Consider the following 19848-nt stretch of genomic DNA (forward strand, 5'->3'; position numbering starts at 1 on the left):
CAGGCCGTCATCTATGAATTGTGAGCAGAGTACATTTTTTTGCGTAAATGAACGCTCCTCGAAAACTTTACTTCACCCTTTATTATCTTGAATAGTTCAAACCATTTAATAATTGGAGTTGTTTTTCATTGTGATGGACTTGAGAAGATTAATGTATCCTGGTGATGTCGAGGAGGAGCTTTCCTATTAACAATGGACGACCTAAGTGAAAGAACAGAGGCCAGGCACACACTCAGAATGGTAAGTGTAACCTTTTAGTTAACATACAAATAGTTAACTGTGTAATAATAGTCTCGGACTTTCTTCTACTCGCAGGTATCATGTTGAGTGAAGGAAGAACTGTATCATGCAATCTGATGACCGTATGAAACATGACTGGATGATAGTAAACTCATACTGAGCACACAGATGTTTACAATCATGCGATAAAGTTAAACAGCAGGTGACACTGTCAAGAGATGTGGATATTATGGGATTAATCCCAGTGAGTAAATATCATGTGATGAATCCATGTGTGTGATATATTGTAGAGCCCTGATGTAGTTGAATTGATGTATAAAAGTATGGAAAAATATCAATGTTATCAGAAATTGCTAATTAAGTGATGATTGTTTTGGCAAATGGGTCACAATTGTTTGCTGATTTTTTTGAATTATCGGAAGCAAACTGCCTGTATTTGTTTTGATTAATAATTTGAAGGGACATGTCTTTCGCATTATGGAAAATTGCATATTGATAAAAAGAAGCAATGAACCTGAAATAGTCTCATACTATACTATTTGTCGACTTTTTTCAACATACTACATTTCTTATGATTTATTTTACTATATTACTTTTTTAAAGCATATCAGTCTCCTTTAGAACACTCAAAACTGAAAATGCAGTCATCTGTACTGTTGATATTAATAAGACAAACAGCAAAAGTATGAATGTTTATTTGTAATACTTGAACAGTTAAAATGCAATAGCTGTACAAATTCAACACTGATGTACCCCCGACTTTGTAATAATTCCTGTCAACCAGAAAATAGCAATCCAAAATATTTTGGTTGTCAACTCTAAAAACAAATGAAAATCATGGTTTGTAATAGCATCAAAGTATTATGAATCTAATTTTGTTATGCTTGACCTTTTAAACAAGTACAGGTCATGCTTTATTTCACAGCAACAACAAGTATATGAACCCCAATAAGTAAGTATATAAGTAAAAAAATAAAAGCATGGTTTCTAATCAGTTAAGTAACACTTTCATTTTGGCAATATTGATCTTAAGAAATTAAAACATTGTGAAAACCATAACAAATGTTGGATTCATAAAAAGAGGGCACATTATCTTTCACAGAGTATATCAATTAGTCATGACCTGATGTTATTCGAAAGAAAGCCTTCGATATGTTCAAAATGATAGGAAATAACCATGTCACTGTACAATTACTTAAAAAATATACCCAGTATGAGTTAAATGACTACCTATAATGTCAAAAGGTGGGACAAAACCACAGCAACTCTGCTGCTGTAGAAAGATTGTTCAGTCTCGTGCTCAGAATGCAGAAGCACCAAAAACGAGCAACGAGCTGGTGAAAACATGGCGGCATTTAGCTGCCAGAGCCCGTTGTTCTTCTGAGGGCTTGATGGAGACCAAACCAGAGGAGTTAAAGGAGAGCGAGTGTTGAACTTGCATTCATCAACTCGACAAAAACATAAATCCAAAAGGGCAGTGTTTCACCTTCCCCTTTCCACATGTGCTAACTAAGCCTCTCAGAGCCCTGTCAGTGGGAGCAGGAGCAGCAGCAGGTCAGAGGTGGTGACATGACAGCCACAACTATTTTAGGAGAACTGACATTCAACACTCAATCTCAAAGCCAGTTCCCGAGCTTCTCTGTGCCTTTGAAATGTAATATGTCTGGACTGCACAGTTCACCGCTGGTCTATGGGGTGACGCTTCCAATGAGTTCAGGGGCCAGGTAGCCGTCTGGTGTTGGCATGATTTTTGTGATTGTCAGTTGGGGGGAAGGTATCGAGTTGGGTGTCAGTCGGAGGCTGTTCTGCCTGCCAACAACCTCGACAACGGTGTAGACAGGAGCGGGGGAAAGAGGGGACATGGGGGTGGTATCGGATTTCTGGTAACACGACAAGGACGGTGAAGAACATGTTTCACTCACGTCTCCTGGGGACAATATGGGGCTCATTTTCCCCGCGTTGAGCTCTGAGGTGTAACCTCTGTGATCTGGATACGCCACCAGGAGCTGAAGGCCCTTCTTCTCTTTCTCTTTCCCAACCGTGATGTCTTTCCCCATCTCAGTCTCTTCCTCACGTGCCAGCAACACCTTGCCAGAGGACTTCACTTCGCTCACCTGGGTGTACAGCGCCTCTCTGCCCGGTGCTGCAAAACAAGGCTCACAGGCGGTCGGGCACGACGCCTCCTTACTGTGGGTTTGATTCGGAAGGAGAGAAGCGAAAGGGCACGCTTCCGGGTCGCTAGGTAGATCTGGGTCGCAGCAGCTGGCGCGGCCCGAGTCGTCGTCTCTGAAGCCGATGGAGAGAGGAGAGCAGTTGGAGGACAGGGAGCGCTCCATGAGGCAGTCCGTGTCCAGGTCTGTCAGTCGGTCACTCTGCTCTTCAATGTCCAGATCGATGAACTCCACCCAGGGGTCGTTGTACAGCTCCGGCCTCAGGTCAAGGGGGCCACCCAGGATTGACGTCAACTCCCTCAGCTTCCCGTTCTGGGAGAAAAACAAAATAGAGTTGATACACATTCAGCTGGTGAGTCAGGTTGGCAGCTTCAGGCATAATTACAGTCTATTATTATTTGTGTAACGTTGTTCTCAACAATTTAATTGCTCGGAACTGGAACATGAGAATAAACAAGGTCAGGAAACACAAGCAGCCTGAAGGTTTTCCACCAGCCCACAGGTTGGCCGAGCATTGTGCACATAACACACGGACACACCACCTCGCCTGACCAACCCTCACAGAGCACAACACAGGACAGAAACGTACAGATGAAATAAATACCCCAAAACCTTTTGGAGTTTCTAAAACGTCCGCCTTTACCCCACCACAATGGACTCAAACAGAATTGAGTCAGTGGTGCTCAAATCTCAACATAGTACACAACCCTCGCTATAGAGTATGGATGGGTACGATTAGATCTGTAAACCATCATAAAAAGTATTTTCCGATATCGAAATTAAAATTTCTGTGAGCCTGAAAATGGTTTCCCTTTTACATTTTTAATACATGCCATGATCGACCATAATAACATCTCGAAGAATACCTTGAGTAGTTCAGGGTCAATCCCTCTTATTTTAGGTCCAGGAACAGGAGGCAACAGAATAACCATAAACCTTAGGGGGGAAAAAAAGGAGTGTGAAATTTGACGCGAATGCCAACAGAAAACAAAACACACTTGAGATCTCAGTGAACACATTGCAGAGAGGATGTACAAAACGTCACACTTCTCCACACGCTTAAATGATAAAAAAAAGGCTTTTTATCAAGGTCTAGCATCCCACACAGTGTGCTGGTCCCTGAGCAGCACACTGCACTCTCATTTATCCATTAATATTATAAGAAAAGAGTCTTACAGTCCTACACAGGCATCCTGAGGGCTAAAAAATACGTACTTCTCCTGCTGCGATATGATCACCAGCATCAGGATGGTCACCAAACACAAGGCACCAAAGATGAGCAAGGCCACCACTGGGAATCTCGACACTGGGAAAGGAAATGCACACAAATTCACGAATACTTTCAGGGTAACTTTGGTATTTTTCAACCTGGACCATATTGTTTTATGTTTTTGTGTCGAAGTGACTAATCAGTATTGAGGGATGACTGTAACAGGTTTCCCCGTTACGCCGTGAGTCTCGGACGTAACAAAGGCAGCAACACGGCTTGACGTTTGTTCCAAATACCCCCCCCCCTCCCACCCCCCCCAACACCTCTCAGTCTCTCTACAGCTGAGTCTAACCACACCCCACTGTCACAATGACATAACCAGCAGAAAGGAAAGGAGCTGCGAGGGGCAGCAGGACGTCCCGGCATTGTTCCTCTGTGGGCATCGGGTGACAGCACCCACAGGAGCTCTTCATCCGTACTCTCTGACTCAAATAAATGTAATGTAATGTAAAAATAAATAGGGGCGTCCATCGAATTCAACAACCACATTTGAGCGAGACACTTTCCACGATGTTATTAGTCTCTTAAAGTAAGTATTAAAGTAGTATGTGGCAGTGGGGTGTGGTTAGACTCAGCTGTAGAGTGGGTGGAGCGGGGGTGTGGCTCAGGGAACAGTGCCGGAATGATGTCTAATCAGTCTCAGCTGGGGGTTAATCAGCCTCAGCTGGGGTTAATCGGGTTGTCTCTTCTCAATAAAGAGCAGGAGGGACTGAGAGGCGAGAGGAAAGAGCGAGGAGCGTCACCGAGCCTGTATGTGTGTTTGTTGGTAATAAAAGCATTTTGGAACTACCTCAAGCTGTGTGCTGCCTCTGTGCAAGTCCGAGACTCACCGGGTAACAGGGAAACCTGTTACATAGTATTATTCTATTACTATCCTTAAATGTTAAATTGTTTGTTTGTTAGAGGAAACATTTAGTTTGGAGCAGCAGGACAGAAGAGTCTTGAAGTAATATGAGACGTGTCTTCAAAAAGAAAGTAATTAATAAGAAACGTGTTTTTCCGCTTGTTTTTTTTGACGATCGAGTACAATCGCTTACTGTGTCTCATCAATGCAAAATTCTCAAATATTTAGGTATTATTTAGGCATAAATTAGGGCTGGATTCCCTCATGGCTACATTGTGATCACAGCATTAAGAAGATCACAGAGGATCAAGCCCCGGGATCCGACATCAAATTAAAAAACGTTTTAAAGAATTGAACTGAGTTGTGATGGTCCTTGAGGGAGTGGGGGAGAACATTTAAAAAGTGGTAGTCCCAGGGCCCATGCTACTTTAATTTGGCCTTGAACACGCATAACTACTGAAATATAATACATTTTTAATATAGTGATTCTGATGCTCATCGGAAGAGTGAACACAGAGAGTCTATTAATGGTGACGAGGACATTTGGCCGCAGCTTCTGCAGGAATAATGTTTAAAGAGCTCTTTTGATAGCGTTTGGAAGAGTTTTTTCCTCATCCAGCCTCATGTGAAGCGCGTGTTTGTTTACCTTTAAAGGGAACGTGCACAAACACAGAGTCACTGAACTCGCCAAACTCCTTCCCACCGAACATTTTGCACCGGACCCGAACCTCGTGGTTGACGTCAGTCTGGAGCCCGAAAATAGACCGACGTGTGCTTTTCACAAGGTCGCTCTGCGGGGATGAGAAATAAGGATAAGGCACGCGAAGCATCACAATGTCCCCGTTTAAGAAACGTCCGGTCAATGTATATTGAAAATAAAACTTAACTTATGCACACAAATGTACGATTTAATATGATGCCACAATTCAACTGAGGTGGTGATAAAGCACCCCGAAGTAAAACGCCCACCTGTTCCCACAGCTCAGAGTTGACGTTGCGGTGCTGGACCTCGTAATGCAGCGTCATCCATCCCATCTCCACGTCTGCAGACTGAGGCGGTTTCCAGCTCACCTTGATGTCATAGAAAGTGCCGGTGAGGCTCATATTCAACAGCTCCCAGTTCAAGTCGACTGGAGGATCCGGTTGCACTGCAGGACAGAAAATCACCGTTTTACCGTCAGGAACTAAGCAAAACTCTCAGTGTTTTAACCTCAGAGCGTATTTACACGTGTGTATTCATTTTGTAATACAATGGAGGCATGATAGTTGGAGTCAGAGAGTCTCTACTGGTTTCAGGCTTTCCACCAGATTTTGGAACCTGGCTGCAGGGATCTGTTCCCTCTCAGAAACCATAGCATTAGTGAGGTCGTCCTTCAATCAGAGGATCGGCGGTTCGATCCCCGGCTCCGCTAGCCCATGTTGGTGTGCGCATGTTGAGCAAGACACTTAACCTTAAATGTGTGTGAATGTTCGTTACTCCTCATGTGCAGGGGGATACCTTGCATGGTGACTCCTCCCATCAGTGTATGAATGGGTATGAATGGGTTTCAAGCTGTGTTATCGCTCTGAGTGGTCGTACGACTAGAAAAGGGCTACACAAGTATAGGTCCATAACATCCAACGACATGTTGCCATGACGCTTCGACAGTGTGCAAAGAGCTAAGACTCGTGGGATATAATTATCTGACAATACGGACACAAGTTTAGACCCTTCGGAGAGACTGATGCTTGTGAAACAGTCGCTCATCTGGAAGTTGGGGAAGAGCTTTGGACCTTTACCAGGCTGCCAACACGTCCCATCTTTAAACTTTGGTAGGCACAGCTACGGGAGCAATTTAAGAAAGTAGCGGAAGAATATGGGAAAACCTGACATGGGCATTCAAATCCTGTAGATCTGAGCAAACTCACCGATGTCATGAACGTTGAAAAGGTTCTCATCATAGAGGATGGCTTGATCCCTGGAGCGCAGCTGCACACTGTAATACGTCCAGATGGATGTGTGGTTCTCATTGAAAAAGCACTCGTTGGGCCTGTCGGTGCTGTAGTGAGGACACTCACTCCACTCTTTAGGAGAAGCAGGGGGAGGTCTGCAAGGGGGGGGAGAGACAAGATACCGTCTACAAAACAGCATGAACAAGAAGAAGAAGGCGACAGGAAACGCTCATAAGCATGCATACAAATTATAATATAAATGAATACAATATAAATTGTATTGTATTACGCATTTAGGGGTTGTGTTGAAATTAATTCTATTGGATCGGGTCTTAAAAGTGTTACTTTTTGAAAGTGAAAGCCTGAGCGTAAGTTAGTTCCCAGCTGAGAAAAAATACAAAAATAAAACTATAGTATTGTGAGCATATTTTCTTTTCTTTTTAAGATCTACTTCTTCATTGGAAGCGGTGGGCTTGAGGTCGGGAAGACTAACACATTGTCGAGTCTTTTTAGTTTTTTGTGGGATGTGTTGACAATTAGAAAATAGCATAATACGACATATAATAAAAAGACGTCCATCGTTAGGAAATCTCGTGGCCTCATGGTGTGCATTTATGAATTTTGTTCCCCAAGTTGGTTAATGGAAACTATTCATCCATCCATCCATCCATTTTCAATACCGCTTATCCTCATTAGGGTCGCGGGGGCGCTGGAGCCTATCCCAGCTGACTATTCAATAATAGAGAAACCCGACTGTGTCCTCAGATATAATGAGCCTGAACTGGACCTTTGCCTCATCAACACAGACGAGCAGGTGCGCCAAATGACAGATAAGGCTTCCGCGTGCAGTGATCCTGCTGGACCTTGAAAATGTGGGTGAAGAAGTTTTGGTGTTTTAAAATGGTTTACGAGTCAACTGTATCCTACGTTTACTCCCACCTACATGCACAGTTCTGACAACTGGCCCTTCTTTTCTTATCAGACATTTACACTGTGTATGACACATGGAATGCATTGTTTTCGTTTCTTTCCTGAAACTCTTCTTTTTGTCTTTTTTCTGTGTCACACATCCTGGATAGACCAAACAAACATATACAAACATATATACTTTTTATATATATATGGTTTGTTTCTTTTATTATAGTTCATACCAATGCAAAACACTTGTTTCTTATTATATATAAAAAATATTTTTTTTTCCTAGCTGTTGAAGTATTGCTTTCTTTTATTGTAATTACTATCTGTCCTTTACTCTTATGCACATTATTGAAAAGGCCGGGCTTTTATCTTTTCTTGTAGAGACGACATTATTTGTACCCGGCCTACTTCTCCTCTCTTCCTCGTGGTTATCTGTGACCTTGACTTGGGGGAAGGGGCACATCCGTTTAGCCCGTAAAGCTTTCTCCCTTACTTTTTGTTGATGTAGAATAAGCGCAGAGCTCCCGGCTCGGAGAGTTTACGGGAAGTGCCGACATTCCATCTGCAGCGGAAAGTCTCCATGTTGGCGGAGACGCAACCAGTGACCTGGGGGTGTGTCTGTGGGAGGACTGCAGGGAACGGAGAGAGAGAGAGAGAGAGAGGAAGGGAGAGGGAAAGAGAAACATAATCATATATTCATCACATCTAATTCTTTGTTGATGCAGTATGAATCGGTGACGCTCTCTTTCTGGTGTTGCAGCTGATCGTTACGATGCATCATTGCTGCGCTGCACTTCAGTGACGGGACACCAACTATTTGAAATGTTTATCCATCACTGTAACCTAAATCCAGGAGGCACCCCAGGGCGAGTGTCGGCGGCCTCTTGATGTCGTTTTTACGGCTCTTCATGCGAAAGTTCGCACTGCCACGGCTCTCGTGGAATGAGCTAATTGCTCTCTCTGTACTCTGAAGCCCTCTCGCACATGAAGTTCTACTCCGATCCTGTTTCACAGGCAGAATGAACTCCAACCTTTGTCCACCTCTGCTGCAGCAGACCAGCGCTGCAGTGCGTTCACACTGGCAAAGAGACGACATGAGGTATATGCAGTATGCATACTGAACAAGCTTGAAGTGCACTGTAGGTGAATCGTATTGTCCCACGGAAAGATTGAGTATAAAATATGTATTAAGTAGTTGCATTGTGGGTATTGTATGCACCAGAAGTGAGTTATAAAAAATAAAAGAGGAAACCGTTTCTGCAGAATCGATTCATTTCTTATTTTGACTGACTGATTTTCGGTGGGAAGAAAATAATCCTCCGATGCCGCTCGTGGTATCTACGGCAACTGCTGACTGTGAGGTCTGTGGATTGACCCGAGTAACTGGGAAGAATATCGTAAAACTAGAGGCCTACCAAAACATGATTATTATGATTGTGGCAGTGGGGTGTGGTTAGACTCAGCTGTAGAGTGGGTGGAGCGGGGGTGTGGTTCAGGGAACAGTGGAGTGGATTTTTTGTTCCCAAATATATACCCCAAAAATATAAAAAAATATATATTAGCCAAACCTTTTATTATTATTTTATTAGCCTTTATTTAACCAGGTCGGTCCCGTTGAGATACAATGACCTCTTTTTCAAGGGAAGCCTGGCCAAGACAGCAGCTGAAATCACATAATACAGATAAGTTAAGTTCTGATTGTTTTACAAAACAATCAGAACTTAACATAACCAAACCTTTTTCTAAAGCACCTCAAATAAGTGGAAAGGGTTTTCTCTACAAATCTACGCTACTGTTATCGATACGTTTGTAGGCTATAATGTGGGCGAACTGGCCCTTTTAAACAAAGAGCCGAGGGAGCTCTTTCACGTGCCTGATTGTGTTCCTAGGAGGCTTTGAGATATCAATAACTCCCGGGACGGCAGCAGCAGTCAGCTGACCACATCAACATGGTCAGAGAGGAACAACACTTGGGCCCCTGCTGGCCCGCTGAGCACCGAGGCGTGCAAAGAACAAGATGGCTCCTTCACAGCTGAGGAGGCATCACCCGGAGCAGATGAATACATCCGACCTGATTAGGGGGCTTCTGGGAAAGGGAGTCACGGGTTAAAAATAACCTGTTTACCAGATACCCGACTCCTCTCCTCCCCGAACTCTGCCTCGCTCAGGATTACAAGAAAAGTCCATTTGATACTCAGCTATGCGGAGCATTTACGTAGCTCATTTTACCACGTGATGGGGAAATGCATCGCATTGATTTATTAGAACTTTTTTGGGACATTTGAGAGGTACATTCCTGTTTTAGTATAATTATTATAAATATAATTATTATTGAACTTAAAGATCTAAATTAATGAAATATCCACGGCTGAGAACAGCAGATTTATTCAAGTACTGCGCCACTACTGTGCCAAATCTTTAAAAGGAAGCTGGCAGAGGGTTGCACAACGCCATGCAGTGTATTGCGCTACACACGAAAAGAAAACAGAACAGAATGCATATTCCTGTACATTATTATTTTCTTATCAGGAGGAATGTATGAGCGGAAACAAAAAAAAACGCTGGTGGATTCTCAGAACCCCGAACGCGATGGTGCGCTCTGTGTGCCCACAGTACATGGTGTACTGTGGGCACACAGAGCGCACAGGTGGGCATCCTTAGTCCCATGGAAGGATAAAAACAAAAGTGAGTGAATTCGTCACGTTCAAGACTTTGCCCTTTCCTTGACCTTAAAGTCTGGGTAAAGCCATACTTTAAATGTATCGCACCACAGATTAGATTAGGGTTTAAATCCCGCCCCCTCACACCTCCAAAAAGAAAGCAGTAATCCCAGCTCTGAAACGCTGAAACGTCCGATGTGCTATACTGGAGACAATATAGTAACTATATAGTTCAGTCTTTTCACGTGGTTTCAGCTATTAATTTCTAACATGTATAATGCGTTTGAAACCATATCTAACAGCAATTTAACCAACTGCTTTGAAGCGCATGACGTTTAATCATGTGTTGGTTTAAACATGCACATATTGCAGATATTACATTACATAGAAAACATACATTTCATATTTATATATACATACATAACACATAAAGCTTGACCTCCACCAGCTTCAATATTAAAATGATATATGTGGTCTATTTGATATATATAGAGCTAAAATAATACTTCGTCATTAGCAACAATTGTAATACTAGATTATTTAATTTATCATAATATGATATTAAGTTAAGCAGCAACAAAAAGCAGCAACAAAAATAATCTAGTAAAATATATCAGATGTACTATTATGTGGAGAAAGAATATCAAGGGAACAAAAAAGGAAAACAGGTATTGCCCCACGATGCCTGATTCTGACCCGGTCCGCCTTATCAACCTGCAACTCGTCACTGTGCTGCTGTCCTTGTCGAGCTGAGTGCCGCCGTGTTTGCTCACCAGCTGCCAAACAGAGTTCACTACTGGAGTAAGTAAACATGTGTGCAGCAGAAGCCCAGCACTTTCAGGTCACAGTCATAAGAGCCACAAAACACCCCCCCCCCCTCCCCCCCCCCCCCTCCCCCCCCCCCCCCCCCACACACACACACACGCACTTTCCAAGCAGGTAATATCACTTTATAAGATCTTGTCATTGCGGGACTCGATCAGGAGAAGAGCCGAAGAAGTAAACATGTTTACGTCAGCAGGATTTCTCTCGAAGCTCCGCAGAGTGTCCACACCCGTCTATTTCAGGGTGAAAGAAAACATCCTCGCTCACTCTGTTTGGCTAAGCCCACAATATGTTTCCTCTTCGCCGACATTCCCAAGGAAGAAGGAAACAGTGGCCAGTATTAATTACCTCTAAAAGGGCTCGCCCGTACCTCCGGCTGATCCCATATAGGATCAGGCAACACAATATATTGCCTTCAGAGTGTGGTTTTTGTTCTGATTATAGCATCCAACAACATCTGCACTGCCTTCATTAATGTCTTTACTGTGACCACGCAAGGCAAAAAGGTCACAGAGTCACATGTTCAGACATCAATCAGTGCACGCTCGAGAGGAAATACCTCATCCTCAGCATTTAGGCAAAAGCCATTTCCTTCCTTGGCCGAGAGCCACCGTCCATGTTCTCAACGGTGATTACTGAACCTTTTACTATCCTAACAAGCCCCCTGGGCGAAGACAAGAGAGAGAGAGAGAGAGAGAGAGAGAGAGAGAGAGAGAGAGAGAGAGAGAGAGAGAGAGAGAGAGAGAGAGAGGAGAGAGAGAGAGAGAGAGAGAGAGAGAGAGAGAGAGAGAGAGAGAGAGAGAGAGAGAGAGAGAGAGAAGGTGACCACGTAATCACATCAATAACCAGTGTCATGTTTCCTGGGTGATATAAACAGGGGTGCTCAGGTGGTGAAGAGTAAGAATCACACGTCCACCGCCTCACGGGGAGCATTCCAATCTCCAGAAGCAGCATCCTACGTCCTCCTGCTGCTGCTGTTCAAAAAGACTGGAGGAGGAGAGGAGTTATTTTGAGCTACCACTCATCTAAAAGTGTCATTCTGTCGGCGGACTGACGCAGGACTCGCATAGCTTCAACAGACATGAAGATAGCTTCTAATATTAAAAAATGAAACAAATCAAAGCCTTTGGACATGAAACAATGTAAAGACAGAGGTCCACTTTAGTAAGAAACATCCAATCACGATTACATTTTGTAGAAACCTAATGAGAGGATTCAGCAAAGATTGTTTTAATAAAAAATCACATCAAGCCAGATTGGCAAAAGCCAGCCGGCTGTTTCTTGATATTCTCCGTCTGCTGACGGGCGCTGGTGGCCTCCGTGTGCACGATGAAGTGCTGACTACCTCTCTAAGGAGGTACTGAGATCCTGCACGTTACATTTTTGCTCTTCAGCTACAGAGCGGCTCGTCTCCACTAGCAACGCCAGGAGGCTTGAGAGCGAATCGCTCAACATGTGAAGATGAAGGCGGCGTTTCAGGAATCTGCAGGCTATTAATTAAAAGTTGGCCAAACCTGCTCCAAATGTTTTTTTTTTTTTTTTTAAACGTGGCTCCAATGAACACTTTGGCAGCGTATCCTCACTTATTATTAATCGACAGGAGGAAACACTGGAGCCTTGTTCATACAGGAATGAAAATAAAGCCACACCTCACTAAACTACCCACAGCATTATGGAACAGGGCTGAGCACATGGACGTCCGCACGTGACTTTAAATTTATATCTGTGTAAAATACAAGGCATGTATACACGCACACACACACACACACACACACACACACACACACACACACACACACACAAACACAAACACAAACACACACACACACACACACGCACACACACACGCCTTTCCACTGCCGCCGAGGGACTGTTTTGCAGAAAGCGGGGCCCCGGACACACTGAACAGCTTCCCATTGTTCAGCAGGAGAGCAGCTCTCTGCTCTCTTCTCTCCAGAATTCCTGGGAATCCACTTCACGAGAAACTCTGCTGGCAGCCCTCTGTGTGCAGAGGGCTTCGCTGTTGTGCAACACTTCTCTTTTCTTTTTAAAAAAAAAAATATTCATCTGAATGCTAAAGCAGCCCCGAGCACACAGTAACAATACATGTTTGACATTATTCCAGGGCCTCTGTTGCCCCCGTGACTCGTTAACAAGCAGACACCTCGGATTAGTTCCATCTGCTGTCGTGCAATTTATGAATCCAAAAGCAACAAGAAAGTGTACTACGCTACACATGCATAGAAGCTGCACACAATATTACACAACATTATTATCATTATTGTGTACGTTATACAATAAGCGTAAACTCAAATCTGTCTCAAGTGTTTAAAATGAGAAAAACTAATGTTTTTAAAATGCTGATCTTCCGAATAGATATTCATAAACATACCTTGCTCGGAGGCCGATTCCCATGCCGAGAGAGTGAAGACGTGAAGGAAGAAGAAGAGCACGGGTAGAGAGGCAGCCATGGTGTCGAGCTGTGGAAGGAGACATGTGGCCAATGTTATAGTTTCTCAGCGCGTCCCACCCAGCTGAACCACATAGCCCATGAAGGCCCAGCCCACCACCACCATCACACACTCCTCAACCTTTTTTTTTTTCTTCAAAAAGGAGAGGCTGAGTACACCCATGGTACAACTGTGCGGAGTCACGGAGCCGTCGAGTCCCATCGAAGCATTTAGCATTCAGGTGTCAAACGCCGCTGGGACACGGGCGTTCACCTGGAGGGACTCTGGTCCCGTGTTGCAATTACATTCGCTGAATACCTGCAATGCGTTAGCACAGACACCTTTGTGCCTTGTTGGACCTGTTGAGCTGAGCACTATTTACTGTTGCACTGCCCTGCAATATTCAAGTCCTGCAGGTCTTTGGGGGGTTTATTTGACGACTGAGTGTGAAGTTACAGCTTTAAAATCATCTTATTTCAAACTGAAAGACACTTTCTCTGCTCTCTGTTTCTACACTTGAAGTGACATCTGCAGAAAGATCTTTTCAGAACCCTTCACACCAACTCGTCCCGGCTCTGTTTTTTTATAACTTGTACTTTTCAACTCAATGCATTGCTTTCACTTCATGTTTGTACTTCAACTACTACTTCACATTCCTCTCAGCAGCTACACTTCAAATACTTGAAATCACAGTCAGTGCCAGTGAGACTTCTGTTGCTTCAGCTTCATTCGATGCGTCCACTTTAAACATTCTTCAACTCTTTTCAGCACTTCAATTTGAACTACCGCTTCCACTACTTTCAGAAATGGTTTTCCGGTGTTTACACTTAAACTGACACTCGGGCTTTGTTGATGCTTTCTATTCACTTGGACTCCTTTCAGCACATTCACTTCAACCTCATTCGCTGAAACTTCAACTGCTGGCACTTCCACTGTAATTACTTCACTAATTCTTTACACACAGTCACTTCAAATGTCTGAGCGCTTCAACTTTAGACACAACTTCATTTTCTTCATCACCTTTCATATCGTTTTCATTTAAAAGTCGCCAACGATTCAACGTGTTAGGAAATCAAATGTCTTTTGCAACACAGAAAGTGTTGCAACATTTGAAATACATTTGAGAGCTCTCCAATGTTTGACATTGTTTTCCATCTAACTCCGGAATAACACGGAATAGTAAACTGCACTTATTGCACCAGCATGTCTACATTGGAAAGCGAGGATGTTTTTTTTCCCCCATATTATCTTTGTGGTATTCACACTGTTTATACTGCCTTGAAAAAAACAAGTTTTGTTGTAGACGTGACATCCATCTCCAGCCAACACTTCTGGGTTCCCGCCAGCAAATGTGCAATCCATCCACGACATTACGGGCCTTGCTTAGATCTGGCTTACTGAGCCTTGGATTCATATCATTTTCATCTTGAAAAGCAGATTTTTCTTTTTGTGAGCTTGTGATTGGGACACCCGCTTGATCATTTATCATTTATAGAACCTGACTAAGAATGTGCATAGTCTGATTGGTCAAGTCTTGCTTTTGCTTTTTTCTTGCTCATTGAGGGCCCTCTGTTTATGCTTTATGTATCTCTAAAAAAATGGTAAAAACAAGAAATTATTGTCCGACACACATGTTACTATTGCTTAGCTGCTGTCTCAGTGCCTTGGCACGGGGAAGGGTCAGTCAACAGTGAAGATGTGAGCCAGGAAACACGCTTTTCTCGCCTCCCTGAGCTAATTTTAGAGACACATTCATACATTCCAACTATATCTAGTGCTCTGGGAATGCTGCATTCCTTATGGGAGTGCTCCAACTGATACATATAGGCCTATTCTTTGATTTTGAAATAGTCTTATGCCGTTATTCATGAACAATGAATCATCTTATAACCCCTAACAATATAAAATACTTCACCGCATCTCTATGAACCTGGATTGTTGGGACGGTAAAAAGACGTATAAAGTCTTTTTGTTTTTGACAAGTCTTATTCTCTGTCTGTCGAGTTCGAATGAACTGTGCAAACTTCCAAACACCGGCTGGTTATTAATCTCTCGAGCGTGTGGATTACTGAGCCTTTGAACGCCTCTCAGATGTAATGTTTGACTATTTTAGGAGACGTAGCTGTTCACAGGCACACGTGTTGTGTTCAATTGTGATGCAGTCACATGGGGGGCACTTGACATACAGATGAAATCATATAACCTATTAATGATTTACGCGTCTCGTCTTCCTTGTGATGCCCAGTCTGATCTCCACACACCCGACTGACGCTGACCGAGTGAGCTGTCTGGTTAGTTCTGTGTGTTTGCTCTTCCTTTCACAGCGCTGTGGATGGAGGACGTGCAGCGTCTTCATAGTTTATCACATTGTACTTTATTCATTCTTCGGGTTTCCCGGTACACAGTACTACATTATCATGGTTATCATCCTAATCATCAATATGTGTATTATTATTCATTATCAATTGAATTATTATCAATGTCCCTTAAAGGAATAAGAGCCAAAATCAGACTAATAAACAACGATTGAAAAACCTGATTGAAAACAAACAGCATGCAACTATTATAGAACTAAATAAAGTTAATTTACTTGTTAGGTTTACGACTAGATGGAAAATAACATCAGCTGTGAGCTTTTTAAATAATATCCTTTGATTATTATAATTAACATATGCAACGGGAAAAGAAGGGTTGGATTATAGATTGAGGAACGAATTTCTTTTCAATCGCTAACTCACTAAAATGACAACTGCTACTCGGCAAACAAGCTGTGTTTGTGTTTATATATTAAGAATACCTTCAATATTTCCTATGTCGTCCTCAAAAGTTCAGCAGGCTCTGTGTGATTCACATATGCAACACGCTAAACATATTTACTGTCACATATTCTTCCACTACTCGTGTCGGGTTCTGATGAATACATATTGATATCCGATGCCTGAATGACAGCGCTCAGCAGCATTGCTTTGTAATCTCCGCTCACTACTGTTGGGACCAGACATCTGGGATGTCTCATGCTGATTGGACACTCAACTACCCTCTTAGCTCCAGATGGCACTCTGTTAAGATGAACAGGTGTGTGCTTTGCAAACATGCTCGAGGTCATGACAGGAAGTTTTGGGAATACCCATCGCAAACTGCGTACATGTACTTTGCTTACGTTTAGCCCCGATTTATTTCCATACACAGAATTATAAAAAATAAATACAACTATTCCCAAACAATCCGTCTTGAGCTTGTTCTTGTGTGCAAGCGAGTACAACATAAAAGCGTCCCCGATACGTGGACCGCACAAGCGGGGCCCATGTTGTCTGTGTTGACTGTTGATGTTTTGGAGAAGAAACCCCAGCAGGAAAATAAACCCAAAAGACTTCTATGCCAGATGTTGTTGTTGTTGTAACATGAGTATGCGCACTTCAAGAACATTATTGTAGCTGCGTGCACGTGCATGTTTGTCAGGGTCTTAAATAGACTAATTGTTTTGTTTACACAACACACTTCTCAGCAGTTAAGACCAATTAAAGACACAGTGCGTATACAGTGTTTTTTGGAGAGCAGAACAAGCTGTACCCACAGCACTGACATATTATCACCTCGTAAAGTCCATCCATCCATCCCATCCATTTTCAATACCGCTTATCCTCATTAGGGTCGCGGGGGCGCTGGAGCCTATCCCAGCTGACATAGGGCGAAGGCAGGGGACACCCTGGACAGGCCGCCAGTCCATCGAGGGCACATGTAGGGACATACAACCATTCACTCTCACATTCACACCTATGGGCAATTTAGAGATCAATTAACCTGCAGCATGTCTTTGGACTGTGGGAGGAAGCCGGAGAGCCCGGAGAGAACCCACGCTGCCACGGGGAGAACATGCAAACTCCACACAGAAGGACCGCTCCGACCAGGAATTGAACCCGCGGCCCTCTTGCTGTGAGGCGACAGTGCTAGCCACTACACCACCGTGCAGCCCGGTAACCTCGTAAAGTCGTCATGCAAAATGTGTTAGCGGGAGATTACGATGCATCCTCTTTCATAAGTCAAAATGTTTGGGTGTTAAATCTTCATCTGCAAAGTAACCGGTGACTAACAGCCATCACGTGTATGATGCAGTGGAGTTGAACATAACATTAAACCAATTACATTTATAGTATTGATTAATCTGTCATTAAAATATCATAAACAGTAAAAAATAAAATGTCTTTAGTCTGAGCAACATGAGAGGAGGACGTTCTCAACAGTCAGACGTCGTGAACCTTCGAGGCTCAGCCCAAACCGAGGGGGGCCCGAGAGGCCCCGCGAGTGGTGGGATTTCCCATGAATGGTAGTGATTTACACTCTATGCTTAAAAATCTGCACATCACTTTGGAAAACCGTGATGGTTGCCAAGTTAAAGAAGAGTCCACATCCTGTTCTCCGACTGTCTCCATTAGTCCGATACTGACTTTGATTCTTACCCGGAGTCGTTGCGTCTTTGTGCTTTCTCGCCTCACAGGTTTCACAGGTCGTGGTCCATTACTGCTTTTACTATTATTCTACCATATCCACTGCTGCTGTTATTATTAGTAGTGGTAATTGTTCCATTATAATTCTGCTTACGACTCTCTCGTATGAATAATTTCGTTCATATGCATTGAATGTGTTGTAACTCTGTTATGTTGTTCACGCTGTACACATCTATTGCACTTCCATCCTGTGAGAGGGATCCCTCCTCTGTTGCTCTCTGAAAGGTTTCTTCCTTTTCTTCCTCCCCGGTACAGTTTCCTGTGCCAATGTGAGGTCCCGGGACAGAGGGTGTCGTATGTGTACAGATTGTAAAGCCCTCGGAGGCCAATTTGTGATTTTGGGGGCTCTATAAATTGAATTCAGTTGACACCAGACTGACCCTCACAACTGAGAAGTCGGTACGAGGCACCATTTGACATACATACTGATTGTAAAATTCCCAAATAATTGCCATTTAATGTTGGGACATTTGTTTACCAAGTAATCGTTTAATAATTTAGCAATTTAGTAATCGTGCTTTTTACTTTCCACCCTTTACCAACTATAGACTTGACTTAATACTCTACCTCCAGACTACTACAGCGGCTTCTTCTTCTTCGCAGTGTCCGTCGAATGAGTTTGTTTACAAGCCGCCTCGCGGTTCACGGGTTTCCCACCCGTGCGCTCCCTGAGATTGCGCAAGATTCGTGGCACGATAACACGCACGCCAATAAGTACGAGCCGCCGCTGCAGTAGTAAACAGTTCAGTGTTTAAGTGTATTTCACATATGATCAGATGCGGTCTGTTAACACACGTACGCGCGCGTACGCACACGCGCGCGCACACACACACACACATGCAGGACAGACGGGAGAACTAACTCACCGCGGAGGCGAAGCGGTCCGCAGTCTGCTCCCCGTCACTCACAGGTTTCCTCGATACCGCGCGGCACCATCGAAGTCTCTCCACGCGCGGAAGGACACCGCAATTCCTTCCGAAAACCGACCGCGTCACAGCCCTGCAGGACTCGACCGAGAATGTGTTTTAACCGCGAGGCGGTGCGGTGTGATACGTCTGGCGTGGAAAACCCTGCCCCTCGGTCGGCTGTGCCTCTGCAGCAGTGCACACAGCTGTGACACCCATTCCTGGGGTTCAGGTGGTGGGGCGAAGGGCGCCCTCTGCTGGCGGAGTCTGGGTGCAGCAGGGGAGCGTCAAAGCCCTGTTCAATATGATACTCAATATGATACGTCAAAGCCCTGATAATATGATCCTTCACTTCGAGCTCAACACTCAACAAAATCACGACTGTTTGCTGTGCTGGCTCCTCATTGGTGGAACGAGCTCCCCATTGAAATCAGGACAGCAGAAAGTCTCTACATCTTCCGTCGCAAACTAAAAACACATCTTTTTCGACTATACCTTGAATAGGGAGGGTAGAGCCGTAGTAGCACTCTAGTAGCACTTAAATGTCCCTTACCGATAGCACTTTGTTGTTTAGCACTTTAGTAGCACTTAAATGGCACTTACGGATAGTACTCTGTAGTTTAACTTTATTGAAGAAATTGTACTTGCTTGATTCTTGTTGTTCTGAGTTTGGACTCATGGTTTAATGCACTTATTGTAAGTCGCTTTGGATAAAAGCGTCAGCTAAATGACATGTAATGTAATGTAATGTAATACTCTTATATAAAAAACTAGGGTTACCAATTGATTTAAATATTTAATTAATTGTCGAGAATCCAAATGAATCAGACATTGACTGGTACATGTTGCTTTAAGGGAGATTTTTCAAGTATTCAATACTTGTGTCAACACGAGAGTGGACAGATGTTCTTGGTTTAAACTCAAGCCCAACTGGCAACAACTGATACAACCTGCTAAAAATCATTAAAGTGTTCTTATGTGTGTCACCTAATTGGATACTGATCCAGATGTGGTGATGATGCTTGTTGTGCAGTTGGTCCTACTCTCTGGGACCAACTGTATGATTTGTCAGTACTGTGTCCTCTTGGTAAACACGTTTATCACTGTCTTTTTGTTTATTTTTGTAGC

The 19848-nt window shown here is 43.5% G+C and overlaps 1 protein-coding gene across 1 annotated transcript; it reads right to left on the minus strand.

The window, feature by feature from the left end:
• Positions 1–919: 919 nt before the first annotated feature.
• On the minus strand, positions 920–18937 carry ghrb (growth hormone receptor b). Its single transcript, XM_034547535.1, has 9 exons — positions 18682–18937; positions 13253–13340; positions 7869–8004; positions 6434–6612; positions 5495–5673; positions 5172–5316; positions 3627–3717; positions 3278–3347; positions 920–2723 (listed from the first exon to the last, which is right to left on the minus strand). The coding sequence occupies exons 2-9, from the start codon at positions 13329–13331 to the stop codon at positions 1929–1931; spliced, it is 1674 nt and encodes a 557-aa protein (XP_034403426.1). The 5' UTR covers positions 13332–13340; positions 18682–18937; the 3' UTR covers positions 920–1928.
• Between the last annotated feature and the right edge of the window lie 911 nt (positions 18938–19848).

The sequence above is a fragment of the Cyclopterus lumpus genome, chromosome 12 (genome assembly GCF_009769545.1).
Source record: "Cyclopterus lumpus isolate fCycLum1 chromosome 12, fCycLum1.pri, whole genome shotgun sequence".
NCBI classification, from domain to species: Eukaryota; Metazoa; Chordata; class Actinopteri; order Perciformes; family Cyclopteridae; genus Cyclopterus; species Cyclopterus lumpus.